Source organism: Chelmon rostratus, chromosome 4, assembly GCF_017976325.1.
Source record: "Chelmon rostratus isolate fCheRos1 chromosome 4, fCheRos1.pri, whole genome shotgun sequence".
In the NCBI taxonomy this organism is placed as follows: domain Eukaryota; kingdom Metazoa; phylum Chordata; class Actinopteri; order Chaetodontiformes; family Chaetodontidae; genus Chelmon; species Chelmon rostratus.
Genome location: NC_055661.1, coordinates 22,356,827 through 22,369,980, shown reverse-complemented (window position 1 = coordinate 22,369,980; position 13,154 = coordinate 22,356,827). Strand labels below are relative to the sequence as shown.

At 41.2% G+C, this 13,154-nt stretch overlaps 1 protein-coding gene across 1 annotated transcript; it reads right to left on the bottom strand.

The window, feature by feature from the left end:
* Positions 1-7,455: 7,455 nt before the first annotated feature.
* Positions 7,456-12,948, bottom strand: atp5f1d (ATP synthase F1 subunit delta). Its single transcript, XM_041935861.1, has 5 exons — positions 12,716-12,948; positions 11,790-11,943; positions 10,828-10,916; positions 7,794-7,923; positions 7,456-7,589 (listed from the first exon to the last, which is right to left on the bottom strand). Exons 1-4 carry the CDS (start codon positions 12,830-12,832, stop codon positions 7,801-7,803), a joined length of 483 nt encoding a protein of 160 aa, XP_041791795.1. The 5' UTR covers positions 12,833-12,948; the 3' UTR covers positions 7,456-7,589; positions 7,794-7,800.
* Positions 12,949-13,154: the final 206 nt, after the last annotated feature.

Sequence of the window (13,154 nt, the reverse complement as noted above, 5' to 3'; positions counted from 1 at the left end):
GTGTCAGTTGGAAAGTTTCAAAACAGCACAGGTGGCAGAACAGATACGATGACACGAGTGTTTCAACACAGCTCAAGAGGAAGGAAAGGCAACCCAGAGGTGCTCCTCTGGCGTTATTTACACTTTGTCTCAATTCCTCTTTTGGTGTGTTGTGGTTGAGCATGTGCACACACACGTAACTGGGCCCCCACCTGTGCAAAACCGTGCAATTAAAGAGCAACAAATAACCAACTGCACTTTCATGATGAGTGTGTGGGCTCATGTGCTCTCGTGTGAATACGTCCTCACGTGCCCAGACATATCCAGTGGATGTTTTGGAAACAGTGGGCAGAGCAGCTTAACCCAGCTAAAGACAGCCTACAGGAAAATGTGTGTTAAAGAGTCTCGGGAGGCAGAAAAACACACCCTGGGCCTGATGGACAGATCATATGGGACAGAGTGATCTGAACACAGGAGGAGAGAGGAAAGAGTGCAAAATTGCAATCATTCGAGAGATGAGTAACCCGCCAAAAAGAATAGTGGAGCAATCAGACGTCATCCGCACTAAGGGATCAGAGTATGGCCCCTTATTTGGGAGGAGTTAAGTGTCTGTACCTGGATTAGTTGCATTTGGCTGGTGCTACTGTTAGCTTTAGTTCACAGCTGTCAGCTGAGGTGCCCCCCCTGCAGGGACTGTGTATCATGAGCCTAACATGAACTGTCACACAGGTGGTGTACCGTACCACCTGTCTGCCATGGTGATCAGTCACTGTGTGATGATTAAGCTGCCAGATCATGAACAGCAGTGTTTCCCAACCTTTTACTCAAGCTATTCTACATTTAAATGAACTTTACTTTAAGCAGATTATTTTAATTGTTTCAACTGCTTATGCATTACTTTAAGATGATTATTTCAACTGTCTATCCACCACCTTGTGTGCCCATTAGCCTACATTAAGCTTACGACAGTGTTTTAACTGTTTACCCATTACTTTAAGCTCACTGTTTTAACTATTTATCAATGACTGTTATCTATTTCAACCATTTCACCATTACTTTATTACTTTAAGCTAATAATTTCAACTGTCTAACCACTTCTTTCAGCTAACTTTCTTAACCATTTATCAATTAGCCTACTTTAAGCTAACTATTTTAACCATTTATGCACTACTTCAAGTTAACTATTTTAATGGTGTATCTCTTACTTTAAGCTAGCTATTTTAACTCTTTATCCATAACTTTTAGCTATTTAAACCATTTCTCCATTATTTTCCTATTTCTCTATTACTTTAAGATAATAATTTCAGCAGTCTATCCTACTTTTAGCTATATTTTTTTTCAACCATTTAGCCATTAGGCTACTTTAACTAACTATTATTTTACTATGTAATACTATCTATTACTCAAAGCTAACTATTTTAACTGTTTATCTGTTACTTTAATCTGACTATTTTAACCGTTTATCCACTACTTTAAGCTAAATATTTAGCATTAACTGTATATCCATTACTTTAAGATAGCTATTTTAACTGTTTATTCATTACTTTTATCTATTTCAAACATTAATCCATTACTTTCCCATTTAGCCATTACTTTAAGCTAACTTTTTCAACTGTTTATCCATTAGGCTACTTTAAGATAACTATTTTAACCCTTTATCCACCATTTCAAGCTAACTTTTTTGATTGTTTATTCATTACGTTTAGCTATTTTAATTAACAATCACTTTAAGCATTTCAACTATTTCAACCTCTCAGTTTGCTTACCAGCTAGTTTCCGTGCATTCCTAAAAATGGTGTTCAGATGTTAAAGTATAGCTGGCTCAATATCGGGATATAGCTGCAATTTGTATTTCCAACCCCAAGCAACTACCGAGGTACAAGAATCCCACGAACCCCTGGTTGGAAATGGCTGATATAACACATTTAAAGCATGCACCTCAGCATCCTGTGCTACTTTCTGTTTTGTTGAAATTCAGGTAGAAACCTCGAGCTGAGAAACACTTGAGAGATGTAAAGCCAGACTCAAGTGGGCCTCTCATTGGCCTCATGACTAAACATAGATCAGCATACTAGTCAGCAGGGGCATGAAAGGCCAAGCTGCTCTCATCACACTTACTCGAACAGCATGACCTGGTCTTACCTTGTACCATGACAAATCTCCTCTTTCCATCTGCACCATTTTTGTCTCTACGTTGCTTGCACTCTCGCTCAAGCATACGCCTACTCAAGCTGAACCGTACATGCAGGTTTGGTCCCGCCCTGCTGATGTACTCCTCTGAACTCTTTAGCATGTTACACCTATAGTTGGAATACAAAACAGACATAATCCCCACTGTCAGCAGCTGCAGGGAAAGATGGATATTTTACACATTTACACATTCAGCCTTATATCATCCTTATATTCGCTCACACACACATGCACACACACGCCCAACCTTTACTCATTTTCTTTGTTCGATATTTCTTCAAGGGAGGATTTAATTCTGCTTGCGCTGCCTTTTGTTGACAGTTATTGCTTCCTTTAGTTTTCATTTATGCATATTGTTGTAAAATGTGCATGAAACCACTCAAATTTGCTAATTAGAGCCTTGAATTTACAATAAAAAGGAAGAGTGGATGTTTTTCTTTGGTAATGTGTAATTGAGTGAGGATCATCAAAGCACTGCAAAACTGGAAACAGGCCAGGGATGTGGAATAACTCCAAGCATGATTTAAGCAAATCTGCAGCGTTTTTTTCTTTTCTTTTCTTTTTTTCTCGCTGCTTATGTAAATCTAGGAAGTGGAAGAGCAGCTTTGAACATAACAGAGACCTTTTCTGGGTTTCTTCAGTGTTGTGCCGGTATAGCCTAGGTTCTCAAGACGATATGTTGCGAACAAGGACAGCTTCATGCTTCATGGCTGCATAAATGTATATTTATTTTGAGCTGCTTTTGTATTGTTATTTTGGTGTAGAGACAGTGTAGGTGGGATCGGCGCTGTAATCATCCATATGTATATACATGGTAATTAAGCTTACAGGTGAGTATAATGGTACTTTTTATACCTGCACGTCTTTGAATTGGGTTCTCATTTCAGTGTGAATATGCAAGGACACACATATGAGGATGGAAAGGCACTCTCCCCCTCTCCCACAAAAACACTCTGTGCAATGATTACCTGCCTTGCCACTCAGGGGCCATTTGCTGTTACCACAAAGCTGATTATCTCACCCCGACAGCAGGCTGTGTTTGCGGCTTTGCGATTTTCTCCCAAATGCCCACACTGCTATTTGTAGAAATGTTACCTAGCTGGCACAAGCTGAAATATGTTTGTGTTTGTGTGGATGTTTGCGTCTGGGTGAGTGTTTGCGGCGGGGCCTGCTTGTGTGTGTGCGTGTGCGTGTTTGGCGGGTGGGTGGGTGTTTGTGTGGAAATGGAAGGCTGTAAGAATGGAGGGATGGATGACACAAACAGGGCAGAGTGGTGGGAGGCTGGTGTCAGGGCCCAACTCCTACTACCAGGCTGGATGCAGTATCTGACAGCTGACTGAGAGTCTGCAGGCCCCCTCTTTACACAGTCCCACCAAAAGGTCAGCACTTCAATCAGCTTCGCTCTCTGGATGCCTCTCTTTCTCTTTTACTGCTGCAGAGCTTCAATTCGCCCCCTTGATGCACACTTAGCCGTGCTTGACCATATCTCGCAGGTGGAAATGCAGTTTTCACACATGCGAAAGCAGCCCCAAAATGCATTTATGACATTCACAGTGTATTAAAGTTGCAAAGAAAGATGATTATGCACGCTGGATGATATGTGTAATTTTGGCGCACTTTGGTGTGTGGAAAATTGCCATCCGCAGCCATAGCTGACTCATTGCTCTAAGCGTTTAAATTTTCCGGACCTTTAATTTCCTCTCAGTTCCTTCTCAGGTCTCTAATTTGCCTTTACACATCAGGCACTCACCATGCTGTAGCCACCACCTGCAACGGGAAAATAGTTTCTCTGTAGATCATCAAAAATTGCACTTATAATATTATTGAACATGACAAGAATAGGCAGGTGTCTGTACATGACAGACAGAAAAAAACAGGACAAACAAGACAGTCAAACTGCTTTGTTTCTCCTGCTGATTTATCGAATTGAAACGCGGCATTACTTCCTGTAAATGAGTAATCCAACGTGTGATCTCTTCTCTCTCTTTAAATCAAAGGTATGTGGATCTCTGGGGGTTTTTTTTGTTTTTTTTTTGTTTTTTTTGCCGAGTCACAGCACCTGTTTAAAAATCAGATTACTCTTTCACAATGTGTCATCTGTCACTCCCCCGTTTAATGCGTAACTGCCTCATTATTCACCTATTACACTGTTTTATTTTTTCATAATCGTGCCTGATAAATTAACAGGTCTCCCAGTGCCGTCAGCTTCACGAATTATCATTGACATGATGAGCGAGACGTCAATTGGGGTGAGTGTGAAGTGTGTCCCGTGATTTCATGAGGCTAATAACTGCGCTGATATAAAAGAGATGAAGAGGATTTTGGTTTGAGTGTCCACTAAGAGACTCTCGTCTGCGTTTCAAATCTCATGGGGTTAAAGTGACTCCATATCTCGATCCATACAGCCTGTGACTAAGCCTGTATGGAGACGCTCCGAAGGCAGGGCGCTCATGCGGCGTATAGGAAAATATCATGCTGTCTCGCAGCCAGCGTGTGTCACGTTGGAGCCTCTGCCAGCACATAAAGAAAATCTTGTGCCTCAGTTCTTTCCATTGGCTTTATGATTCACTTTATTGCCCACAACACGAGCTCTGACCATTCGCCGACAGATGCCTGGGCACAAGCTGAACTTTATGAAGAGGCAAGCTCAAATCTATTTCCATGACTTAATCTTGATTTTGTTTCGATCTTATTTTTGTTTAGTATGGCTTTGCAGCTGCTATTTTCATTATCAATTAATCTTTTTATCTAATAAACATGTTGTCTAGTGCAGTGCCTGTTCGGATCAGGATGATCGCTCGGCCTCCAGTATTGCTGCTTGCAGCTTTCTAATGAACTGTTCATCCAGAAAACCTCACACTCGACACTGCACCTCCTAGGGTCCTGTACAGTACACATGCCGTGATATTGTGGCATGACAAGTATATACTCTACCAGTGCCAGAGTGTGTACATTTCACTTAGGTGCGAAAAGCTCACATGAAGATTCTGGCTTCGATGAAGTCAAAGCCCTATTCAGTGTCTGCAGATAAGCCCAGCAAAATCATTCATTCCAAACATTACATCGCTGATGCTTGAAATGGCAAACTCATGAGACGTCACTACAATCTCCAGCCTCTCGTTCTTGAATGCACTTTCACAGTAAATCGAATATCATGGCGCCCCTCACCGCTACATTTTTGAGTTGAGGTTAAGGCCATTCCTGGGCGTGGCCTCTTTCAAAGCTGAAACGTCACAGAAGACCGCACCGCTCGACTGTCATTTCAGAACACGCTAAATATGATGATTCACACGGGCTGGTCCCCTTTATTCCCGTTACGGTCGACTCGGTAAACACTGCCGCATGAGCACTCACAAGGCTGGGAGCTGCGCTGCGTTCGAGTACCACTCAGAGATGACATCATGGATTTCTAGTGCATGCATCATGTTATTCTCTCCGGGGTGCAGACGGTGCAATCTTTTAATTATGGTACATGGCCATTCATGGGAGATAGACAGTGAGTTATTATCACATGCCTCATCAGCCCAGAAACACTGATGAGTGGCTCTTCAGTAAGAGCTCTCACTGGTTTCTCATCGTCCTTTATCAATGCACAGCACTTCACCGCTTCTATATCAATGTACAGCACTTCACCGCTTCTATATCTCTGTACAGCCCTGAGGTCAGACCGTTCATTTAAGAGACATTTACTTCTTTAGGCGCTGGCAGCTTGATAGTTCCTGTTGATGGAAAATGCAAAACACTGAAAAGATTAAGTCAGTGATTTTTACTCGTGTGACTAATAACGCACACAACACCAGCTTGAGTGCAACAAAATGTGAACCTGGGTTTGCTACCTAAAAGACTGGCTCCTCAATTACAATATCCTCCTTTCCAGTAAAGTTGGAACATCCTGCACTTGTAGTTACATGCCTGCACATGAAGAACAGAGGGTGCACGTGGAAAGCACGTGGTCATTCTGTACTTTGGTTTTCTACAAGAGTGGCGCTAAAAGCACAGAGAAGGGAAAAACAAAATAAGGGGAGGGGGGCAGAGCTTGGTTTCAACATCCCGTACCATAAATCTGGATTAAAGAAGTGGTGGTTTTTGACACGACCGTTTCATCTCGTCTGTCTGAGGTGTCACTCACAGGCCCCGAGGCAAACGGATGAGTGAGTATGAGTGTGTATTGTTGGTGAGTGTGTGTGTGCAGCTGGGAAGAGGAGGTTTTGATGAAAGCGGCAGAAGATTGGAAAGGAGAACAGAGAGCAGGATGTGTGAGAGGTGTTGAGAACTAGTTTTTTTTTTTTTTCTTTTTCTTATTAATGGATATGGACCTGAGTCACAGTCTGCAAGTACACAGCATGTGCTTAATCAGTGGAAAAAGATATTTCAACACATTTGACAGTTAAAAAACACGGTGTTATTTGTCCTCTCTGCAAACACTCTTCCTGTTCTCTAGTCAGACCTTTTGTGCAGAGAATACTGCTTTAAAAACACACAAGCAGCAGTGTCACCACGGACATGAGCGCTTAATGAGAGCATTTCTGCGTCAACACTAGAACTTCCAGTGTACTTACACTTGTTAAAGGGCCCGCAAGAGTTTTGACATTCAAAATAAACCAGTTGTGGTTTCCAGCTCTGAAAGTCTGCACGTGAATGAGGTCAGCGCCTCCTGGAGTGAGTCTGAGCTGAAACCTGTGGTTATGAAACAAGAGAAAGACCCGGTTTTCCACAGGATGGGCAGCGAAGGACTTTTCCTGGCTTTGTCACAGAAACCTGAGGTCATCACTCATAACAAACAAGCTCCGCCAACATATTTAAAATCAAGGAAGCAGCGACTGCGGCTTCCAAATTACTCCAACCCGCAAGTGAGCCTTTCACAGTAAGAGTGACTAAGCTTTTACCAGACACAGGAGCTGATACACAGCAATATAATTCAAAAGATGATCCTTCTTTTAAGGGGATGTCACATCCAGCAGTGGTTATATGACAAATGCAATGTCTGTCTCTTCCCTGAAACTGTGGTTTGACAAGAAGAATAAAAATCTTGTCAAATGAAATGCTGTGGTGCAAAGTATAGCTGATGTCTGCTGCCACCAAGTGGCGGAAACACTTACTGCATAGCAAACAAAGTGGCAAAGAAGAGCACAGGTCTGCTCTGTGTACAACAGCTAAATTATACAAATATGTTGGAAGTCAATTACACTTAGTTGGCTTTTTGTATTAAAAATACTGCATATAATCATCATTAAGTAGCAGGATGGGGCCAGATGTAGAGAAAGCACCACAAACTCTACCAACCAGGTAATTCCAAATAAATTTATTTTGAATTTTATCCACTGTACAAAGCAAGCATGGAATCTTCTGGACACTTGACGTGACTGAGCTGGACAAACAGATGGACCATTGAATTCCATCGAAGAAACAGAAAAGATTACCTAGAGGGAGGAGCAGAAACAGTGTCTCAGTTTGAGGACACAATAAATAACACACTGAAAATGCTCTCTAATGTCTTGTCAATATTTCCACTCAATTATATTAACAGTTAAATATTTCTGCATCATTGTCCTGTTGGATTAAATCAAATTGGCAGGTCTTCTCTCTAATAGTCAGATCATATTGCAGAAGCAGAAATGTCGTACCACAGGTCTACTCCAGAGCCTTGACGATGGCCTCGTTGGCCTCTATGCTGATCTGAACCACTGCCCTCGCTGCCTCGTCAGATGCGCTGGCCAATTCAGACTGGGCCTTCTCCAGGTTGGCCTTGGCAGCCTAGAAATAACACAGAAAAATAGAGCATGTCACAATGAGAAACAGAACAGGGAAGCAAATGATAAAGCCCGCAATTCAGATTTTGTTTTGATGCAACATCAAACACATCCACATCATCTGTTACCAATCTGCCGTCAAGCTGATTAGCCTGTTGTTCAGAAAAATCGCAGGACCAAGAATCAGGGCAGGAAGAAAAGCTTCACTCATCCTAAAAACCTTTCGAGGCCAACTGCGATGTAGATGTCTGAATAGCTAGACGAGTCAAAAGTGAGGAGTAAGACGAGCAGAGAAAATCCCCACTGCCTCTTTGCTCTGAAAGCTCCATTTGTCACAGTAGTGATTAGAAACGAGAAATGCCAAACATAGCTGGAAGTTAAAGGTCTCCCAGTAGGGATTTGACACATCTGCTATAACTCAACAGTGACTGACCTTTCCCTCCTTATTAACAGCGTGGGCCCATGTGCATTTTCACTGCAGAGTGGAGGACAATGAGGGAAAAAAATAACTCATTTACTGCTATGAAGTCAACTTGACAGTGACACTGGCACTGCCCAAGGTCAAAGACAGACACCTCCGCGGCGAGCGTGTAATAACGCAGCCTAGCATTAACAAGACTGACATTTAAACAAGGACGCAACATTCAAGTCCAACTGCGACACTGATCCGATGGATAATCATCAGCTGGAAGGTGCTCATCAGCACTGAGGATCAAAATGAGAGAGGGGGGGAGAAAAAAAATCTAGAGCGGGTTCAAAGAATAGTCTCTGCAGTCAAAGATCAAGTCCCTGCTGGGACACAAACCAGGGTGAACAATCAGTAATTATACAAGACTCAACAAACTGGATATGGACACCCATCACACAAATCCCATTAAAACATAAAAAGATCCATAAAGGATTGACTTACTCACACTGGACTGACATTATTAAGACATGATTTGTCAACACTGAGCAGTGTTTCCCCTAGACTGACTAAGATTACATTTTTCAAAGCCATCTTTCTGCTCTTTGGCATCACTGATGTGTTTTAATCAAACATTATCTGGTCTAGCTCAGCTACAAACACAAAATCACTGAATGGAGGGAATGAGCCCCACCCTCGGCAGCAAAATGAGAAACAAGGGCACATAAATTCTTAAACTAATTAAGAATGAACCCTGCAGTTGTAAATATGGTACACGCACAACATCAAAAGGAGAAATACATCTTTTTGCTTGCCCACTTCCACAGCGAAATCAAACTTCAGAGCGAACTGCACTAAAACAGAGCTGTTCAGGGTTAAAGCCACTCAAGGATGCCTCAGGTACAAAGACAATTGCTGCTCCAGGTTTCCACTGGTTTTGTGAAGCAAAACTAAAGAATGGAAGAACGATTCAAAGTCTATTTTCAAATTGAACAAACATTTTGAAAAAACAAGCAGCTTCTGAACGCAACCTATCAGAGCTCTATAATTTAAATGGAATGGACCAAAGGAAATAAAGCAAGAAAGGATTTAAAAATACATATACTTTTAAATACACACAGATAACCTTGCTTGCAGAGTGAACACACAATTCATAAAACTTCTTGATAAATAACTATACAAAACTTGTTTGTGTCGTGACGTTGTCAATCTCAGTCCTCACGATCAAAGGTTGTGGTGCTACACATTAAATTCCATAAATATGGATCCCTGGCATTGATAGGTACCTCATTAAACATTAGATCACTGTAAGCCATTACACAGATTATGATAAGAAGATCAATATCTATACTAGTGTGTAAGCAATAACAGGGTTGTTGAAGGCAATTATAAGAACACATTATGATAAAATCTAAGCAATTAAACCAGCATTAAATACCACTTATGTTAAACAGTGTATGTTGACACTGTGTCAAGAAGGTGCTAATTATTTTTTGAGTTACCATTGTTCATGTTATTGTGTCCGACTCGACTTTTCTGGACTGATTTCAAACTGAACCACATGCCAGCGACTGGTGCTTTTTCATTATGGTCTCTGCATTGACCTGTTACGTTTTGATGACTACTTCACCTGCACAGAAGTCTTTGGGATAACAGAGCTATTCCCTCTCATGTCTAAACAATGCTAAAGATCATACTGAATGTGGTTTGGGGCTCCTCCCAAGAAAATATGATATTATTTGACTAAAAACTATGCATTCTCACAGGGTTTTAGATGCAAAATTACAATTATCATTAAAAAACACAAAGGTAGTGTTTTTTCATATTATACTAAGACATTGGGGAAAAGAAAGTAAAACTAACATGCTCACTGATTAAATAAATGCAATGTCCTGAAGCAATGCGTCACATTTTTGTGACTGATCACACTGTGTACCATTAAACAATAACAATGGCTAGACAAGGCTTATACTGACAGGATTTAAGCTGTGATTTGCTCCTCCTCCCAAAGTCAGGGTGAAGCCACTAACCAGCTGAAGGTGCGGGTATCTTTAGGATTTTATCTTTATCTAATCAACTTGGTTCCTTAACAATACTCTAACCAGTTGTTTATCATTACTGAAGAAGTGGGTTTTTAATTCAATTATAGTTTTTATAAGTAATTCAGAACAGGATTAGAGTTGATTCATATTTGAAATATAACTATATATTGTTTCTAAATATTACAGTAACCCTAAGCCTCAAAAGTAAAATTTACAACAGCAAAATTAATATATACAGTCAGTAATATCTCAGTGATAACAAATCTAAAATGTCAGTAAAATAAATAAGCTTAATAAATCCAAAGATATTCAAAGGGATTATAAATTGATATAAACTGTGCTATAAAATACACCTGACAAATCTTGATTCTCTCCCAGTACGTAAGGCCACACTGCCCAATATTAGTGCAGATGCTCCCCAGTGTGTATGTCAGTGGAGGGAGGTTGACATTATACTCACAGCAATGTCCAGCTGGTCCAGAGGAACGGCCTCCTCAGCCAACAGTTGAACTGAAGAATCAGCGTTGACTGTTACTGACCCACTGCTCACTGCGTGCACAAACACACACACACACACAGTAACTAAACATGCTAACAATCAGTCATGTTCAGTGTGTTTTATTGGGAATACAATAAGCATTACATTTTCAGGAAGCTGTACTTCACTCTTTTTCTCAATTTTCTCATCAAGGGTTCTAGTCATTTACATGAACATGACACCTGGGTACTTACCTGCATTCTCGGCTTAACAGGCATCTACTATTGTATTCGTTAGAAAAAAATGAGGATCTCAATATTCTAACACAGATACATATTACTATCTTGTTATCTTTAAATAACTTTAGCTTCCTGAGTCTGAGATGCAGACATACTGCCAAATCCAGGTGATTTGTAGAGCTACTATGAGCAAAATCAACTGTGAATAACTGAACTTAAATTTGGACAGAATACTGCATGTATCATGTTTCAGTTTTTCAGAAAGATCAACACTGACAGCCTGAATGCGGAGGATAAAATTGTGTTGTAGATGTACACCAGTTTCTCTAGACTTCAACTGAGATCACTAATAGCTGTAACGACTAGTCAGAGGACATGTAGAGATTAATAATTGAACACTTTGAGCTTAGAGGCACACTGGAAAAAAGAAAAGACATCAAACTGAGATGGTTATGATTGTACAAATAACTACTGTGAATATAAAAGACTGTGATCTGATGTGTTGGATCAATCTTTCCTTGAGTGTAAGAAAGCATTATTGGCTATAATTTACCATAACAGAGATGCCACTTTTTCGTGGAATCAAAACATACTCATAAAATTTCTTCATGTATTTGATGAGCAGGTAAATTAGGTAGAGGCCCTTAGGTATCTCAGGCCTGACCCAAGGTCACTCACATCTGTTTTTGTAGGGCAAAATCTTACCGAAGTATTTAGTAGAGGAGCCATCGTCACTGAAGACTGTGACAACACCGGGCCTGAGCACCTGCAGGGTGGGTACGTGGGCAGGGAGGATACCAAATGCACCGGTAAGCGTGGGCACATCAACCTGTTTCACACTGACCTCCTTGAAAAACACCTGGAGAGTGGAGACAGGGGGTGGAGATGCATTCAGTGACTTACGGACTGCTCTGCAATGGCTAAACGTTTAAAAAAAAAAAAAAAAAAAAAAAAAAAAGTGACTGACCACAGATGCAGATATAGGATTTATATACAATATGGCCTGTTACCTTTATGATTACTTTTTCTGATACATGACGCATACGTTTCTGTTGTTATTGTACGTGGATGGGTTCTGCAACAGACTGTGAGTAAGGCATGCACCACTGCGTGAAACAATGGAGCGAATTTAGTAAAACTCGTTTGTAGAACGATGTTACCATTGACAGGAACCTCAAGGTTAGTGAGCTCTGCATGCATGATACACTTACTGAGCTAAACGATTTTAGCCTTAAGCTAACAACACACATTTGAAAACATGTGTTCAAAAAAATTACTTTGATTACTGAACTGGAAAAGAGCAATGCTTGAGTGGTAACGTTGCGCAAAGTATCGTTACACTTTGCCACACTGCTGCTCAAAGACAGTGAATGACAGCTAGGTTGGCCATCGTTAGCATTTTAAGCTAAACGCTTTACTAACAGTACAAACTCAAACGCTATTACTGACCTGATGCCTGCAAAATCTATGACACTATGTATAGCAATGGTAGCAAGCACAAAACTGCTAAATAACCACAGAGGCGGACTTTTATCAAACTTTGACGATGCATTTCAGCGAGTAACTAAGCTAGCCGTATAGCTAGCTGGGCCCGAGAAGCCTCGCCAATAACGTTAACGTTAGCTAGCTACCTGTGTCGGGGAGGCGAAAGTGAAGGACATCTGCGGGCCAGAGCTGGCGGCCTCGGCGTAGGATCGAGCTTGCCTCAGCACAGGGAGAGCACGGCGGAGAAATCTGGCTGCCATCATGTCTGAAAATCAGGTTCTACTCAAGTACAAGTGAATGACAGAGATCCTCAAGCCCTTGCGTGAAGGCAGTCGGTGTGCGCTTGGTCGGACAAGGACGTTGGTAACCTACCCACAAGGCTTTACGGCGGTGCAAAGGATGCAGGGTAGTGTAGTCGCTTGAGGAAATAAAAGCACCCCAGCCAATAGGTTAGTACGATTGAGTCTGATTATTTTGGATAAGTTGTGAGCTCACGCGGTTATATATCGTATTGTTAGCATCATAAGTAAGTATTATAACTTTGTGGTCATATAAACGTAGCTTCAGACACAGCCAGACGGTGTA

Coding starts and splice junctions, on each gene's coding strand:
- atp5f1d (XM_041935861.1), bottom strand. CDS start 12,832: ATGATGGCAGCCAGATTTCTCCGCCGTGCTCTCCCTGTGCTGAGGCAA. Junction 11,944..12,715: donor CTTTCGCCTCCCCGACACAG/GTAGCTAGCTAA, acceptor TCCACTCTCCAG/GTGTTTTTCAAGGAGGTCAG. Junction 7,924..10,827: donor TGGACCAGCTGGACATTGCT/GTGAGTATAATG, acceptor TGTTATTTCTAG/GCTGCCAAGGCCAACCTGGA.